Source organism: Epinephelus lanceolatus, chromosome 9 (genome assembly GCF_041903045.1).
Source record: "Epinephelus lanceolatus isolate andai-2023 chromosome 9, ASM4190304v1, whole genome shotgun sequence".
Lineage (NCBI taxonomy): Eukaryota > Metazoa > Chordata > Actinopteri > Perciformes > Serranidae > Epinephelus > Epinephelus lanceolatus.
In genome coordinates this window covers 4,781,021-4,797,101 of record NC_135742.1, presented here as the reverse complement: position 1 = coordinate 4,797,101, position 16,081 = coordinate 4,781,021, and the positions used below count along the sequence as shown (strand labels likewise).

The window sequence follows — 16,081 nt, the reverse complement described above, 5'->3', positions numbered from 1 at the left end:
GCGGGAGTCGACGGCTCTTCTTTTAGCAGCCAGGGCCTGCCGCCGAGCTGCATCATACTCCCTCTCATCGTCATTATCATCCACAAAGTCAGTATGAGGCATGCATTATAGATGAGACACATCTTCTCGGGTACATCTCAGACAACAGAGGATGTACGCAGCAATCCCTACTGATCATACACACGCCTTTTACCACCTATCTCTGCACATACACACATCTTCAACCGTCAGTCATGCTAACCTGGTGATGTCCCCTGTGAATAATACATGAGCAAATACCCATTAAGCTTCACAGATGGACTCGAGATCCTAATTCTGTGAGTGGACGGGGAGGAAATCTTAACCAGTGATACCAGAGAGGTAAAATAGGACAAGACAGGGTGGGTGCACCTACCGCATACAGCGATCCCTCGTAGGTACAAGCTCCTGGGATGACAGACAGATAAGGGAGGGGGAGAGAAAGACAGAAAGCATTAGAGTCCAGTCATGATCACACCTTTCATATGTCAGGAAGCAGGGATTATGTAAATCTGATCCTGTAAGTGCTCAGTGTCATGTGTGTTGCTGCATAATCAAACTCTGAGAGTGGTCAACATGCCCAGAAAAATGGTGAATAAACAGATTGTTAATCCCTGTGGGAGAATAATCCAAGAACAAACATTTAAAATCTCCTCAGTTTGAAGCAGAGACATGAAGTCGTTTTAAAAAGGTTACAGAAATTCAGATGTCACTGTTACATATATATGAGCTCATGTTTAATGAACGTTAAAGTTTGATTTAGTTTGAGAAGCAGTTATAAGCCCCTTTTACACTGTGGGCTCTAGTTTCGCAGACCGGGCAAGGCGGAGGCGCAGCACACCTGTGCTTCACCAGCTGGATGCGGCCAGGCAGATTTTGCAAGTTTGGCACACCGTGCGCCTGGCGCAGCTACTCCTCTTTCCCACCTCCGTCCCTCCTACCTGCGCAAGTCAGAAAGAGGGAGGAGAGAAGGCGTGGAGTGGGTTTTACACACATCGCACCAATCAAATGAGCCCCTCTCCTCCCCCTTAAATGTGTCGCATGAAGGCATAACGAGAGTTTACTCAATTCGTCATGGCAAAAGAGAGCAGCAGCGTCAGATGGCCAAACTTCTCCCAGGAGGAAACTGATGTTTTGGTCCGGGAGGTCCAAGTTCGCAGTGTCCGAATATACGGAACTGCGAGCAGACCTCCACGGGCTGATGATGCAAAGGTAGCCTGGGAGGAGGTCACCACAATTGTAAATCAATGTTGCGTTTCTCTCGTGCGCGCGCTCTCTCTTTCTCTCTCGCAGTTTCACTCTGTCTCTTTTCTTTTGACTTTTCTAAGATGACAGATGCTGAATATATACTCCCTATCTGATGCTGTGGCCGTTTGTGGTTGGCTGAGAAGGATGTGAACTCATTAGTTTGCAGCTGTGTTAATCAAATCAGGTTGGGTTTCCATTACGCGTGCCAAACGTGCCAAACGGTGCCAATCCCCTTTGATCTGACATCAGATGTGACGGGACAGTCGATATAGAGATACATTTATTTGCTGATTGCAGATAGTTGCATTGAATAGTGATTTTTGTGGGTATTTATTGCATCATTAATGTGCCTGATATTCTGGAAACCCGCCTGTGAGGTTTGGTGACGTGTGTGCACTGTCCGCCAGTCAGCCAAACTTCCACTTACACCGGCTGCACTCCGCCTGCGCTGACAGTAGACCTGGTTTCAGCTGGCGAGCTTTTAGCACACCTTCAGCGAAGCCTTTTGGCACTAAACTGTCACTGCGCCAAGCTGGATCTGTCGACACCTCCCCCTGCTGCGCCGCCACACCCATCTCAGCGCACCTCGGTCTGCCAAACTACCAAACTGAGCGCGCCTCGGGTTGTGCTGCTCGAAACTAGCTCTGCGCGGGGTTCACCACCCTGCGCTGCGCCGGGAAACTAGAGCCCTGCCTGTTCAAGTCCAGAATTTCACGCCACATCGCCCTTCTGTATAAAAGGTACGATTGCAGAGTGGGGGGACAGAGTTGTCTCGCCTCTGAGTCAAGAACGGAGGTAGTAACAGCGCTGAAATGGTGTCTGTATAAACGAGATAGCTGGCATGGCGGGACCATGGGTGGCACAGGTGTGACGTTTTGACGACGTGTTATGCGTGCAACCCACCATGGGAGATTTAAAAAGTAGCTGCTAGCAGTTAGCAGCTAACTCACAGAAGAACACTGGCTGAAAATGTTCGCAAACTGGGAAAACAATGAGATCAGAGCAGAGGACGAGATCAGTAGCCATATAACAGAGGTGGTAAATGATTGTTATTGCCATATTATGTCATTGTTATTGTTTATAAAGCGTTGGCGACGCGTCAAACTAGAGACTGATGCTGTTGTGTTAAATGTCACACCTGTCACACCTCTTTTCATTCTGTGATGCTGAGATGCTATCTAAAACAACACACTGGAGAGGAGTGATGCCGCCGACATTTGTTTCTTGTGTAAAAATGCAAAGGCGGCATGAAGAAGGGTGTGCGTAGCGGCCTTATCGTGCAATCTCTGTGTAAAAAGGGCGACAGAAAATCCCAGGAAACACAATCCTGATTGTGATTCAATAATCATTGATCCAATCAGTGCTGTAATTGGACCAAAAAAAGTGCCAGCTCCCCAAAATAGCAGTTGCCTGACATGATCAGCGCACGTGTCTTGGATATATTTATATTAATATGAATATCTTGGTGATGTATTCCACCTCAAATGTATATTTTCATGCATTTCGTAACATGTGCATTCCTACTTTACCTAGGACGTACGTTTCTAAGGTTTGTACCTGTCTATAAAAACTTTATGCTACTGATAGGAATACAATTGTACACAAATATTATATTGCATATATGCTACAAAAAGCATCCAGCATCTAAGCTTCTTATCTCTCACACTGAGCCAATCATAGTAGCCATATTTGTCAACTTAGCCTGTCATTCAGCTCATGGTGCAAAGCAGTTGGCAGCTGATGGGGAAGGCTTTGCATTGGTGCTGCAGCTGGTACCAACAGCCTCTGAGTCATTAGTGCTGCAGCTATGTACAGCAAAGTTACAGCAGCAGCAGCAGCATTCAGAAAAGAACTCATCAGTTGCTAAAGTGTCTGCCTGGTCCTGTTTTTTTTCTTATGGTGTTTTTTAATCCATTTCAATGTGGACATTCCCATGCTGTTTGTTCAGCTATGTGTTTACACAGAGACACAGTCATGCAGGTGTTTAGGGGTGTGTACACACACACCTGGACACATGTTGGGAGGTGGAGGTACACAACAAGACGTAAGGGCGCTCATGGTGACAGAATATAAGGAGTGCTGGGACTCAGTGGTGGCAGATTTTCAGCACCTCTGTCCTCTAAATGTGTGCGTAATTTCAAACCCTGAGGTTCAGGTTTGAGTGCACTTTAAAAAGACTAGGTCACCTGTTTTGTTCTCAAACTGGATGATATATAACACAAGCACAGGTTCACCTAGTTTACAGAGCACAGCACATGCAGGGATGCTAATAATAATATTGCAGCTTTAAAATATCTCAACCACCTGTGTGATATAATAAACACAGTTGCCTTATTTGCCTGTATTTTGTGTGTGAACTTTCAGTGAAAGCCAAATTCACGACATTTCACGACAACACTTTGTTACACTTCACTCAACACCTGAACACATGAACATCAGCTGAGTCCAACAACATACAGCTGAGGCTGGGGAAATGCAGCTGAGGCTGGAGATGGGAATCAAGAACTGGTTCCAGTTAAAAACCAGCTCCAAATTGTCTGATCCATTGAAATCATTCGCCTCCGAGCTTATCAATTCTTTTTCTTGAAGAAACGATCCAAAGCGTGGCTTTATTTCATGAAGACAGATGACGACAGTGTTGCTGTAAAGCCTGTAAAATGATCATTTCAAGTAAGGTGGAAACACCAGCAGTGTGCTGAAACATCTTGCTACGCAACGTGGGTTTAAAATCCAGGAAGGCCATGACCCTCTGCCACTGCCTCCCAACCGAGCAGCATGTCTGTTACTGAGGGTCAATATCCTGTTTTATAACATCAGCACCACACAGGCAGGTAAGCAGAATTTTTCTTTGACATGAAAACCTAAAACGAATGTTGTAAATATTTTCTCATTTCATCTACACTGTTCAGACTCAGATAATCAAACAGTTGCACTGATGCAAAAAACCTGTGTAGGCCTACGGTTTTTTACAGAATTGAAAATGACAATGCTTTCAATAAAGTCTCATCAGTTCTCATTCCAATGCTGGGGCTAAAGCCCTGCACACATGCAGAGACAGAAGACAGAAGAATCGTCCCCTTACATTTATTGTAAGCCAAGAATTTAAGTATGTGCATGCAGGCAAATCTTTTGGATTATCAGAAGGCTCCCTCTTTAGCCACACCAACACAATCCCTCAAACACTTGAGCTGCCAAGCAGTGTATGGCTAACAGAAACCTTTCAGAAGCTGTGAAAAGAAGCCTCCTTTTGCTACTCATCACGGCCAACTCTACCATCACGCATCACAAAGCAGGCACATTCAAAGACATCAGGTCATTAGCTTGATAAAAACTGCTCAGCAACAAGTAACATTTTGCACAGATAAGAGACAAAAGGTGACACAAAAATAATTCATCTAACCACAGTTACTTAATTTCACACACACTCCACACTGCCTGCTAATGCTACTCGTCATATCAACTTGACTTTACCATCAAATGACATAACGTGTACAAAGAAACCAGTCTCCACAACACTGCTCACTTATTAGTGCTAAGCAGTCTTTCACTACTAGCAGCAGAAATCTCCAAGGCAGAAGTTCCCACAGAACTCCCAAAAATGCATCTAAAAACACAAACATTAAATGACTTAATTTCATAATATGGACACATAAACCCAATTCTCAAAGGTCCAGTGTAGGATTTAGGGGGATATATTGGCAGAAATGAGCCGTTTCTATCTACATAGGAAGCGGGTCCTCATCTATGGAGATTGCCATGTTGCACCGCCATGTTTCTAAAGTTGCCCAAAATGGACAAACCAAACACTGGCTCTAGATAGGACTTCTTGCGTTTTCACATTGAGCACCACAGTTAGAAGCTCATCTGCAATGAACAGTGTCGGAGAAACACTGATTTGTAACGCGAAACTGCTTTATTCCGTGTCTTTACTGGGTTAAATGACCAGGGGTCTCATTCCTAAACATTGCGTACGCACAAAACAAGACCTGGAAGAGGCGTACGCCACTTCCCACCGAAAAGTTGTGATCTATAAATACAGACTTGATGGGAGGAACTTTGACCCATGCTTACGAACATTTTGGAGACTGGAAACTAGCAACGGAAATGGTGAGGTGGACGCTTGGTTGTAGACACTGTCGATTATTTTGTGGTACACACCATCTTTGGCTTTTGTCGATACGTATATTTTTAGTTTGGATCCTTTGCACTGTTTTATAAATGAGACCTGTGACTGGAATAGATCTGTATGGATAATTTGTCTCCCAGTATAAACCTCCTGAACAATGAGAAGTGACGGAGTTCAAACCAGGAGAAGTTTCAGCTGATTGTAATTTGCAATCCTCACCACTAGCTGCCACTAAATCCCCCTAAATTTTACACACTGGAACTTTAAAAATGACTTTCAACTGTGGTACCTGAACACCTGATGTAACACCTCCCACTCAGAATTATTGTATCTCTTTTGTTTTGTCTTCCAGCTCCTTAATGTTAACACAAATTTATAATTCAGTGTATGGTACGGTTTCCATTAGGGCATCTAGGAAATTTAAAAAACATAATATGCAACCTTTAGACTGAAATGGCAGAGAGGTAATAATTATCTCTGCTCAGTTTGAGGGCTAAATGTTAAGAAAACACAGACAGACGGATGAACGGACACGTGCCTGAGAACCCGCCTGATGTCTGATCCTCACAAAACCAGACTGGAGAAATCTGAGCCGCCTCAGGGGGAAAAGTACAGCAAGAGGTAAACATTTACCAATAATGGTCCAGGTCCACAAAACAAGAGCACAGTTACACAGTCCTCAAACGAGATGCCCAAGAGCGAGTGTGTTTGTGCTGCTGCTTCATGCTGTTGTCTCTTTATCGCTGAAGTGCACTGCAAACTATAATCTGGCTGTTTAATCAGCTGTGGGCAGACACACAGAAGTGGAAGCTGTGAAAACTGTTTCCCCCAAAAAAATCACCAACAGTTCAGATTTTAAACAATTATTAACTCTTGGTTTGACTCTGTGGCTTTTGGTGGCTTTAAGAGAGTGTGTCGTGTTATCAGAGGGTGAGTGTGCAGATTTAAGCTAGAATAACCGCCTCGTGGTTTTGTGCCTCCTCCAACCAGTCAAGTTACAGCTTATATCCATGTCTGTCCAGACTCACATGCAGCCATGACAGCTGACACTATTTGACCACCAAATTCTAAGCAATTCATTCTTAAGGGTCCAGTGTGAAGGATTTAGGAGCATCTATTGGCAGGAATGCTACGTAATATTCATGTCTTCATTGGTTTATAACCACCTGAAAATAAGAATCGTAGTGTTTCTGTTACCTCTCTTCAAACACTGTAAACATCACTGCCCTCATACTTCCATGTGTCCTTTGTGATAGCATAGATACAGCCAACAGATGGCGATAGAGGGCGTTCTGTTCTGCCATTATTTAAATTTCTTTGTCGTGTCCTTTGGTCGTATTTCGCCTGAACTACGCTACACTGCCTCCACCATCTCTGGTGGTACTGCCGTGTTGGGCGGCACAGTGGTGCATTGTCACCTCACAACAAGGGGGCACCTGGTTCGAACCCTTCTGTGCGGAGTCTGCATGATCTCCCTGTGTCAGCGTGGGTTTCCTCCAGGTGCTCCAGCTTCCTCCCACAGTCCAAAGACATGCAGGTTAATTGGTGACTCTAAATTGGCCATAGGTGTGAATGTGAGTGTGAATGGTTGTCTGTTTCTATAGCCCCTTTTACACTGCCAGATTTTCGGCGAATGTTGGGCCGTTTTGCCGGCAAGCTGCGAGCGTTTAGACACACAGAGGTGGATTGGCGAGTTGATCCGAGGTGCCCAATTTTCCGCCTCGTAGGGTAGACATATTGGCGGAACCTTGTTGGTTTAAAAAGAATGAGGCGCCCTTCCGCAACGGGAGGGGCTGTTGATGACCTGTGGGAGGAGCTGTTGATGACGCTGCACGTGTGACCCACTGGCGGTGGATAAACAGGAAACAGCTGATAGCAGGAATTAGCGAGCAGCTAGTAGCAAGAGGGAAACACAAACCTGACAGACACTGTAAAGATGAGCAACTGGGGAGACAAGGAATTGCGCGCCCTCCTTGTCCTCACAAACGAAGAGGCCATTAACCGTCAGATGACGGGGACGGTGAAGGACGAGCCGACTTACAAGAGAATCGCCGAAGGACTGACCAGCCGCGGCTTCCCTCCCACGTCACTGTTTACATCACACGCTGAGCTACACGTTTTGTTACTTGCTCACGCCCCCCATTGCCCCGAAAAAGGCACATTCTGTATAAACAAAAGTAGGTAGGCGGCATTTTGCTGCACTTGGTTTTGTTTTTATACTGCCAATGCTGAAAAAAGACTGATTGGGCTTTCCTGCAAATTTGTACAACTCCTATTTAACCCCACCTCTCGCCCAGTGTCAGCTGGGATAGGCTCCAGCCCCCTGCGACCCCCAACAGGATAAGCAGTTACAGAAAAGAAAAAATTAATACGCTACACTGCCTACCGGATCTCTGGTAGTACTGCTCTGTTTCGTCCGTATCCGTAAGCTTTGAAAAAACATGCACAAACATGGATGAAATGAACGCAGGGTATGTAATGTTGAGCATGAATGAGCTCTTGATATTTACATAATGCAGCAGGTCTTCTCGGAGTTCGCTGTGTTTTACAGTTGCCAAGAGCAGACAAAACAAACACTGGCTCTAGATAGGGCAACTCCTGTTTTCGCATCAGCCGCTGTAGTTAACAGCCCCTCTTCAATGAGCAGTGTTGGAAAAACACAGCTTTTTTAATATGAAACTGCTTTATTCAGTGTTTTTACTCACACATTCTCACTCTGACCTCGTCACATATCGACGTTTGGTCATGGACTTTCCACATCAAGATTAGATTGGGGGCGTTGGCTGGTGATGTTCTCGGATGTCGTGTCAAGTTCTGCCTATTAAATGAATTGTCTTAAATACACTTCTGTTTTCACAGGAAATTTGCCGTTTACATACAGTCTCTTTCAAAATAAAGGCACTAAGTCGGTACAACACTGCAAAATAACGTTGTTTTTTTTCCTTCAATAACTAACACGTGGTCGGGTTTAGGAACAAAATAACATGGTTTGGCTTTATAATCTTACAGGACACAAACACCACTCTCCTGGGTGAAAGTCAGTGTTTGTTGGAACCAAATGCTCCACTTTCGCTGCCTTAACTTTCATTGTTGTCCCACAGTGTTTCCCCGACACTACCAAATGCAGATTAACTACAACGGCGACGGGCTGCGCATCATGCTGACATTACAGGATGACTTTGTTCAACGGTGTCTGATGCTGCAAGTCCAGCTTTCAATGGCTTTGGAGTGAGACTGGGTTGTTTTTTACAGGTTTAAATCCCCGTGGTCCATTTGTTTTGGAGATGAAGAGACCTCTGAGAATAATTCAGCTCCCGCTAAACAAGTCCTGAAAGATGGACACTGAAGGAATCCTGACAGGAAAAGTTTCAGCTGGTTGTAATCTGCAATCCTCACCGTTAGATAACATTAAATCCCCCTAAACCTTACACACTTTTCCTTGAATGCAACATAAATATTCTGAAGAAGCATTGCTGCAGGTTCAAGCTTTCAGTTTTACTTTAAAACCATCAGCGAGTAAAACTGAAACAACGCCTCTGTCCTTTTCTTTAGTGACTCTACTCTTATTTAATATACTCCTTCATGTTTTGGCTGCATGCATTTTGAATGGAGGCTCTGTATTTGGTGAAAGATTAAACCAGAGATAAGACGTGTTGCTCATCTTTAGGCTTTTAAAGCTCATTTTCACAAGATGATTCCGTAGTTAAGAGAATCTGGAGATATCAAACTCTTTTGATCGTTCTCTTGTGATCGAGCCTTAAGTGCCTCATCAGCTCTTGATAATCGTGTTGTAGCTGAGTTTCATCACGGAGTTGTTCTTCTCAGCCTTGAAAGAAAAAGGCATCGAAGAACATCAGAAAATTTTTTAAAAAAAATGGAAGTCTGTACATGTTTTACCACAGTTCTTTTACATGGAGAAATAAGATAATGAAGAATCCATGGCAACCCTCGGCTTCTGCAGAGAAACAGAGCAGAAACTTCCACTTTTGGCAAAACCCCAATCTTCAACCGTTTCACTGCAATCACTCTTAAATGCTGCATTTCTCAGCCTCACAGTCAGGATTCTTTCATATCACACAAACATCCATTTAAACAATGAGCTCCCTGCACCTGAGAAGATCTGTGCCTCTATTGTACATCATGAAGTGAAGGTTTAACTGCTGATGATACTGGAAAAGAAGCATCTTGTAATCAGCTCGGTATTTTTGTTTGTATTTCATAAAGCACTGATTTGGTGAGTTGCAGGTGTAAAGACATCCAAACGCCTGTGTTACAATGGAGAAAAGTTTTGCAGATAATGAACATTTTTACGGTTATATAAACAGGTTTCCCATGGTTGTATCTGAATCTCTAAATATGGCATGCTTTATATTGACATACAGTCATTTGAATGCAACAGTTTATGTATCCTAAACATTTACAACACCTAACTTAGCCCACATGTATCATCTTTGGACCTCCAAATCACCAAATCAATCTCTCATGTGATAAAGGTTCAGTCAAATTTCACAGCCAATTTCAGAAAGTCTAATTTCAGAGGACCCATGATCAGTCAACCAAATTCAATCTCCAAGTTGAGTGACACTGTAATCTGGTTAGGTCAGGGATAATAACACTGCAGATACTCACAGCCACATACAACAACTTTAAAGGTCCAGAAAGTAAGATTGAGGGAGATTCAGTGGCATCTAGCCTTGATGACTGCAGATTGCATCCAGCTGAAACTTGTCTCAATTAGTATTCCTTAAGTGTCCATTCATCAGGAGGTTTTTACCATGAGATGAGTTACCCCCAGAGGTCTCTTCCTCTCCAAAATAAACGTACCAGTGATTTAAACCGGTAAAAATGAATAAAGCAGTTTCATGTTACAAATCAGTGTTTCTCCGATGCTGTTCGGCACATCGCAGACAGGCCACGAGCCCAGCGACTGCTACATGAGCTCACTTTTTTTCTCTGATAACTTAACGTGTGCTCACCTTATTTCTGATCCAGATGTTCAGGAGGTTTTTACTAGGAGCCGAATTATCTGCAGAGGTCTCTTCCTCTCCTAAACAAACATCTCATTTATAAAAAGTGCGTAGGATCCATACTACAATGTCTGTCGTATGGACCGCCACCTCACCATCTGTGTCGCCAATTTCCCGTCTCCAAAATGTTCGTAAGCGTGGGTCAAAGTTTCTAACATCAAGTGTGTTTTTATAGATCACAACTTTTGCGTGGGAAGTGGCACATGCCTCTTCCAGGCCTCGTTTTGTGCGTACACAATGTTTACAAAAGAGACCCCAGGTGACTTAAAGTGGCACAAACACCAAATAAAGCAGTTTTATACAGTGTTTTTCCAACATCTTGTCACAAAGGGGCTGCTAACTACACAAAAACACGAAAACCAGAATGGCACTACCTATAGCTAGTATTTGTTTTGTCTGTTCTGGGCTACTGAAACATGGAGGTGCACCATGGCAATCCTCACAGACAAGGACCTGCTCCCTATGCAGATATAAACCGCTCATTCTAAGGTAACAAAAACTAAATGATTCTTATTTTCTGGTGATTTTACACTAAAGAAAACATAGTTATTATATTCTGTTTCTGCCAATATGTCGCCCTAAATCCTACACACTGGACCTTTAAAGGAATCTGCATAGCAAAGCAACACGTGTGATGAACTTCACTCCAAACTTTTGCTCAGAGTCTCTTCATCTCAGCAGCCATCCGATCCACGCAGCGGCACTTCAATGTCGATAACATTTCAACATTTATAAGTACTTTAGTCTGCCTGCCAACGCCAACGTGCTCTGTCTTCAGTGAACGGAGGCGAAGGAGTATCTCTGTAAAAGTTTGAGTTTTATTTTATTATGAAGTGAGCGCTGCCAAGCAGATTGGATACATGCCGAGATGGATGAGAGAGGATGCTAATGATTTTGGTAAAGAAAAAAGTCTGTAGTCATGTTCCTGCAGAGAAACATTCACCCTCCAGATTTCAACATGCAGCCCGTCTCTTTCCCGCCGGTACCTGGCTGTGATATTAACAAGCATGAGTTTGATTTGAGGAACGCAGTGAAACCTTGAGTGGGTCAGTTCAGTAACGGCTGCTTTAGATTCTGCTCCTGACAGTCTTCTGCATTATGGGAATACTGTAGCTGTGCATGGGCAGAGCTTTTTAGATGTGATGCAGAGTTATGAATATTTAAATGACACAGAGGCCACGAGCTGGATCTGTTTCAAAGACGTGCTGAGATATTTAAAGAAAGTGAAAATGCACAACAGGTCGACTCAGACAACAAGTTTACTTTGTTTCTTTTCTTCTCAAATTCCTTTAAAGTCTGTTGAATGTGGCTGTGAGCATCTGCAGAATTATCCATGAAGCTGATTATACTCTCACTCACCAAGGAGATTATTTTCAGTAGATATTGACAGCCTGAATACTGTATTTTTAAGAGACGTAACTGAATGTATTCCAGCATGGCTCCTCTTTAAATCAGACCTCTTCAAACTGGCTGTGAAGTCTGGCTGCACTTCTGTCTCATGAGGCAATGATTTGGTGATTTGCAGGTCCAAAGATGAAACATTTGGGTTAAATGAGGTGTTTTAAATGTCTGCAATACATAAAACTGTTGTCACCGCAGGGTTTAAATGACCATATTTCAATGTAAAACATTTCTTACCCACAGGTTCAGATATTATGCTTAAAAAAGCTGTTTCAGCAACCATAAAAACTTGCACTTTTCATCCTAGTTTTGGCTCTTTTCATCTGCAAATCACCAAATCAGTGCTTTCTGAGATACAAGCACAACAAGAGGATAAATCTGACTATGTTGAGCACAAGGTGCTGCTTCCCCAGCATCGTAAATAGGCAAATCTTACACACATAATGTAGAATAGAAGCAAAAATCCTCTCAGGTGGAGGGTGCACATTCAAAAGCCCTGTTAAATGAATGTTTGTGATAAAGCTATCCTGGCTGCGAGGCTGAGAAAGGCGGCAGTTATGGGTGATTGTGGTGAAAGTTTTCTTGAAGTAGACTCTCTCAAACTGACTTTTAAGTTTGACTTCACTTCCATCGTAATAACGATTGATGCAGATCAAGAGATGTGAAGGCATCTTGTTAAATAAAAGCTAAATAAGGTATTTGATACATCCAGGAGACATGCAACTGTTGTTTTAACAACATTTCAATGCCTGGATTTCAGTGTCCTAACTCTACGTTGAAATATAGTCACTGAAGTGCTGTTTAAAGAACAAATAACCGTAGAAACTTTCACTTTATAACCAATTTTAGCCAGTTTTAACATGTCAAATCACAGCTTTCTGCACAAATCTGACTAATGTGAGTGTGACTGCTGCTTTCTCACCATCAGAAACTGTTAAATCTCCACTTTGTGATTTAGAAAAGAAACAATTCATGAATGTACATGAACAAACATGAATGTATTTCTGATTTGAAGGAGTCCTGACTGTGAGGCTGACAAAGGCAGCATTTATGAGTGATTGAATTAGACTTTCTCAAACTGGCTTTAAAGTTTGACTTCACCAAGAACTGATTTGCAGATCAAGAGATGTGACGGCATCTTGTTAAATATAGGCTAAGTAAGGTTTTAATACATCTAAGATACACGCAACTGTTGTTTCAACAGCATTTCAATTCCTGGATTTCAGTGTCCTAACTCTGCCTCGACATATAGCCACTGAAATGCCGTTTAAAGACCAAGTAACCATAAAATCTTCCACTTTCAAACCAAATTTAAAACCAGTCTTTTCACCTGCAAGTCACCTTATCAATGCTGTCTGCACAAATCTGACTAATGTGAGTATGACTGCTGCTTTTTCAGCATCTGTTAAATCTCCACTTTGTGATTTAGAAAAGAAACAATTAAGGGTACATGAGTGTTTGTCTGATTCCTGAGTCCTGACTGTGAGGCTGACAAAGGAGTCATTTAGGGGTGATTGCAGTGAAATGATTCAAGTTTTCTTGAATTGGACGTTATCAAACTGACTTTAAAGTTCGACTACACCAAGAACTGATTTGCAGATCAAGAGATATGACAGCATAAAGGCTAAGTAAGGATTTAAATACATTTAGTATACATGCAACTGCTGTTTCAACAGCATATCAGCACCTGGATTTCAGTACCCTACTTCCATGTTGAAATATAGTCACTGAAAATGATATTTAAGGAACAAATAAGCATAAAAACTTTCACTTTATAACCAATTTTAGCCAGTTATAGCATGTCTTTTTGCCTGCACATCACCTTATCAATGCTTCCTGCACAAATGTGGCTTATCTGTGTACGGGTGCTGCTTTCTCAGCATCAGATACAGTTAAATCTCCACTTCATGATCTAGAACAGAAGCCAAACTCTACTACGATGGAGGGCACTTATTCGAAAAACACTGTTCAATGAATGTTTGTGCTAAAACTACCCTGGCTGTGAGGCTGAGAAGGGCAGCAGATATGGTTGACTGTACTGAAATTAGACTTAAACTTTTTTAAACTGACTTTAAAGTTTGACTCTACTTCCATCTCTAAATTTGCAGATCAAGAAATGTGAAGACATCTTGTTGAACAGTCTAATTTAGGTTTTTAATTCATCTGAGACACATGCAACTGTTGTTTCACAGCATTGCCATGGCTGGATTTCAGTGACATAACTCTAAAATCTTGACACTAAAATGCTGTTAAACAAAAAGTTTTAACACTTCTTATCACCTGCAAATCATCTAAGCAATGCTTTCTACTAATCTGAGTTTGGGTGCTGCTTTCTCATCATCTGAAACAGTTTAGTCTCCACTTGTGATCAATACTTTCTCCCAGATGGACGCTCTAAATTCAGAAATCCCATCAAATGATGTTTGTGTGACATGAAACCTTAAATTCACTGCTTTTCTTTTCCTTCTGGGGAACTCTGCAAATCCTGAAGCTGGAATGGCACTTCAATGTGTGCTCTCACTCCTGGGAAACAACAACCTGCTCAGGGGGTCCCACAGCAGGTCCTGCCCCCCTCCAGGGGTCCTTGAGAGAGCTCCAGGATGTCCCGGGCAACTTGAGGAATGAATTACATTCCCTGCTGCCTGAATCAATGGGAGCTGGTCTAAATAGAAAGGGTAAACCAGAACTTTCACTCCCCTGTGAGAGTCCTGAGCAGCCTGGGCAGATTTATGTGACCAATGTGGAACAAAATCTACCCAAATCTGGAGTCTGTGGCTCTAACGTGAGAGTGCATGGTGGTCCCTGATAACCCCTGACCTACATGAGAACCTCGAACAACTGGTTTAGTAAAAAGACACCAAACATACTAACCATGTATCCCACGGGGGACGGTGAGGATCCCGGCCAGAGCGCCAACAAATATCCACCATGCACCCATGGTCGCAGCCAAAAAGGGCATTAAATCCAAATCCAGTCAGGAGGGAGAAACGCGCGATGTGTTTGTGTTTATCTCTCTAGCTCAGGCAGTTCTCACTGTGCATTACTGATGTCCCGATGTACGAGAAAACAACCAGGAAAAGATCCAGGAATCTTTGAAGACAGGGAGCGGGGAGACGGAGCGCACCGGGTCCGACTCCTGAGCGCTGCGCTCCGGGCTGGAATGCGGCGCAGTCCCGAAACCTGGAGAAGTATCCACCTCCTCCTCCTCCTCCTCCTCCTCCTTCTCTCCGCCTGCTCACTGCTCTGCCGGTCGGACACAAAACTCTGCCACAAAATAAATCAGCAGATGCAAGGTGCTTCGTCCTCTCCCCAGCAGCGGCAGCACTAGCAGCAGCCGGGACGCTTTCAAAAGCCGAGGCGCATGACGACGGGAGGCGGTCGGACTTTCAGCGCTCCTGCAGCGAATGTTGCGCGGTGTTTGAAGTCACTTCTTGCGGTGCGGCGGTCTTCTTGTCCTCCCCAAACCCCCCACTCTTTCCTCTTCTTCGTCTCCTTCTTTTTTTCTTGTTCGTCCTTCCCTCCTCTCTCCAGGAGGACGTCCCACCTCTCCTCTGCTGCACCTCCCTCCACCTCCACCTCCCTCCTCACAGATTATCTCACATGATGGGGGACTCAGCTCCTTGGGGATTAAAACATGAGAGAGAACAGTGACATTATCACAGGGATTCATCATTTTAATCTCATTTACTGTCAAAAATCTGAGGTTTACAGAATAATAAATCTGTCGGTGGCACCATACTCACTTTAATAACTTTGTCTTGCGTGTTTCTAGTGACTTTAACATACTTAATGGTGTTTTATCCCCTGTTATATCATCATTAGTCTCCTGTAGGGCGACTTTCTCCCATCTAATGACATTCAATCCTCTATAATGAGCCATATTATAGGTAATCTTATCAGGTAAAGTGAGTTTAGAGTGATTATATTGCACATTATGGCACTGTAGGTCTCATATATTGTTAAAACATATTCAAATTATACGGCTCTTTTGTGAAACCAGAGGTCAGGACCCTCCGAGGGCTCACAAGATAATTAACAGGGTTGGAAAACAACATCTTTTCACACAAAATGATGCTTATTTTCTACAGTTTTTTTGTAATCATTCCTTTTTATTTTACTCATTTAATACTGGACAATTTCATTTCTCTCAGGCCGTTAAGGATGATTTACTTTAAACAATGTGAAAGTTTAAAATCCCTCTTAGGTGTAGCTCCTCACAGCTCATAGACCTGTGGAACTTCTAGTCACTTTAACATACATA

The 16,081-nt window shown here is 43.1% G+C and overlaps 1 protein-coding gene across 1 annotated transcript in view; it reads right to left on the bottom strand.

Annotated features, from left to right (window-relative positions):
- fras1 (Fraser extracellular matrix complex subunit 1) overlaps nt 1–15,276 on the bottom strand; it is a 411,473-nt gene extending 396,197 nt beyond the window's left edge. The window contains exons 1-2 of the mRNA XM_078170455.1: nt 14,692–15,276; nt 395–426 (exon numbers count right to left, since the gene is read on the bottom strand). Coding sequence (XP_078026581.1) covers nt 395–426; nt 14,692–14,779 — 120 coding nt within the window. The 5' untranslated portion in view covers nt 14,780–15,276. The remainder of the gene's footprint in view (nt 1–394; nt 427–14,691) is intronic.
- Between the last annotated feature and the right edge of the window lie 805 nt (nt 15,277–16,081).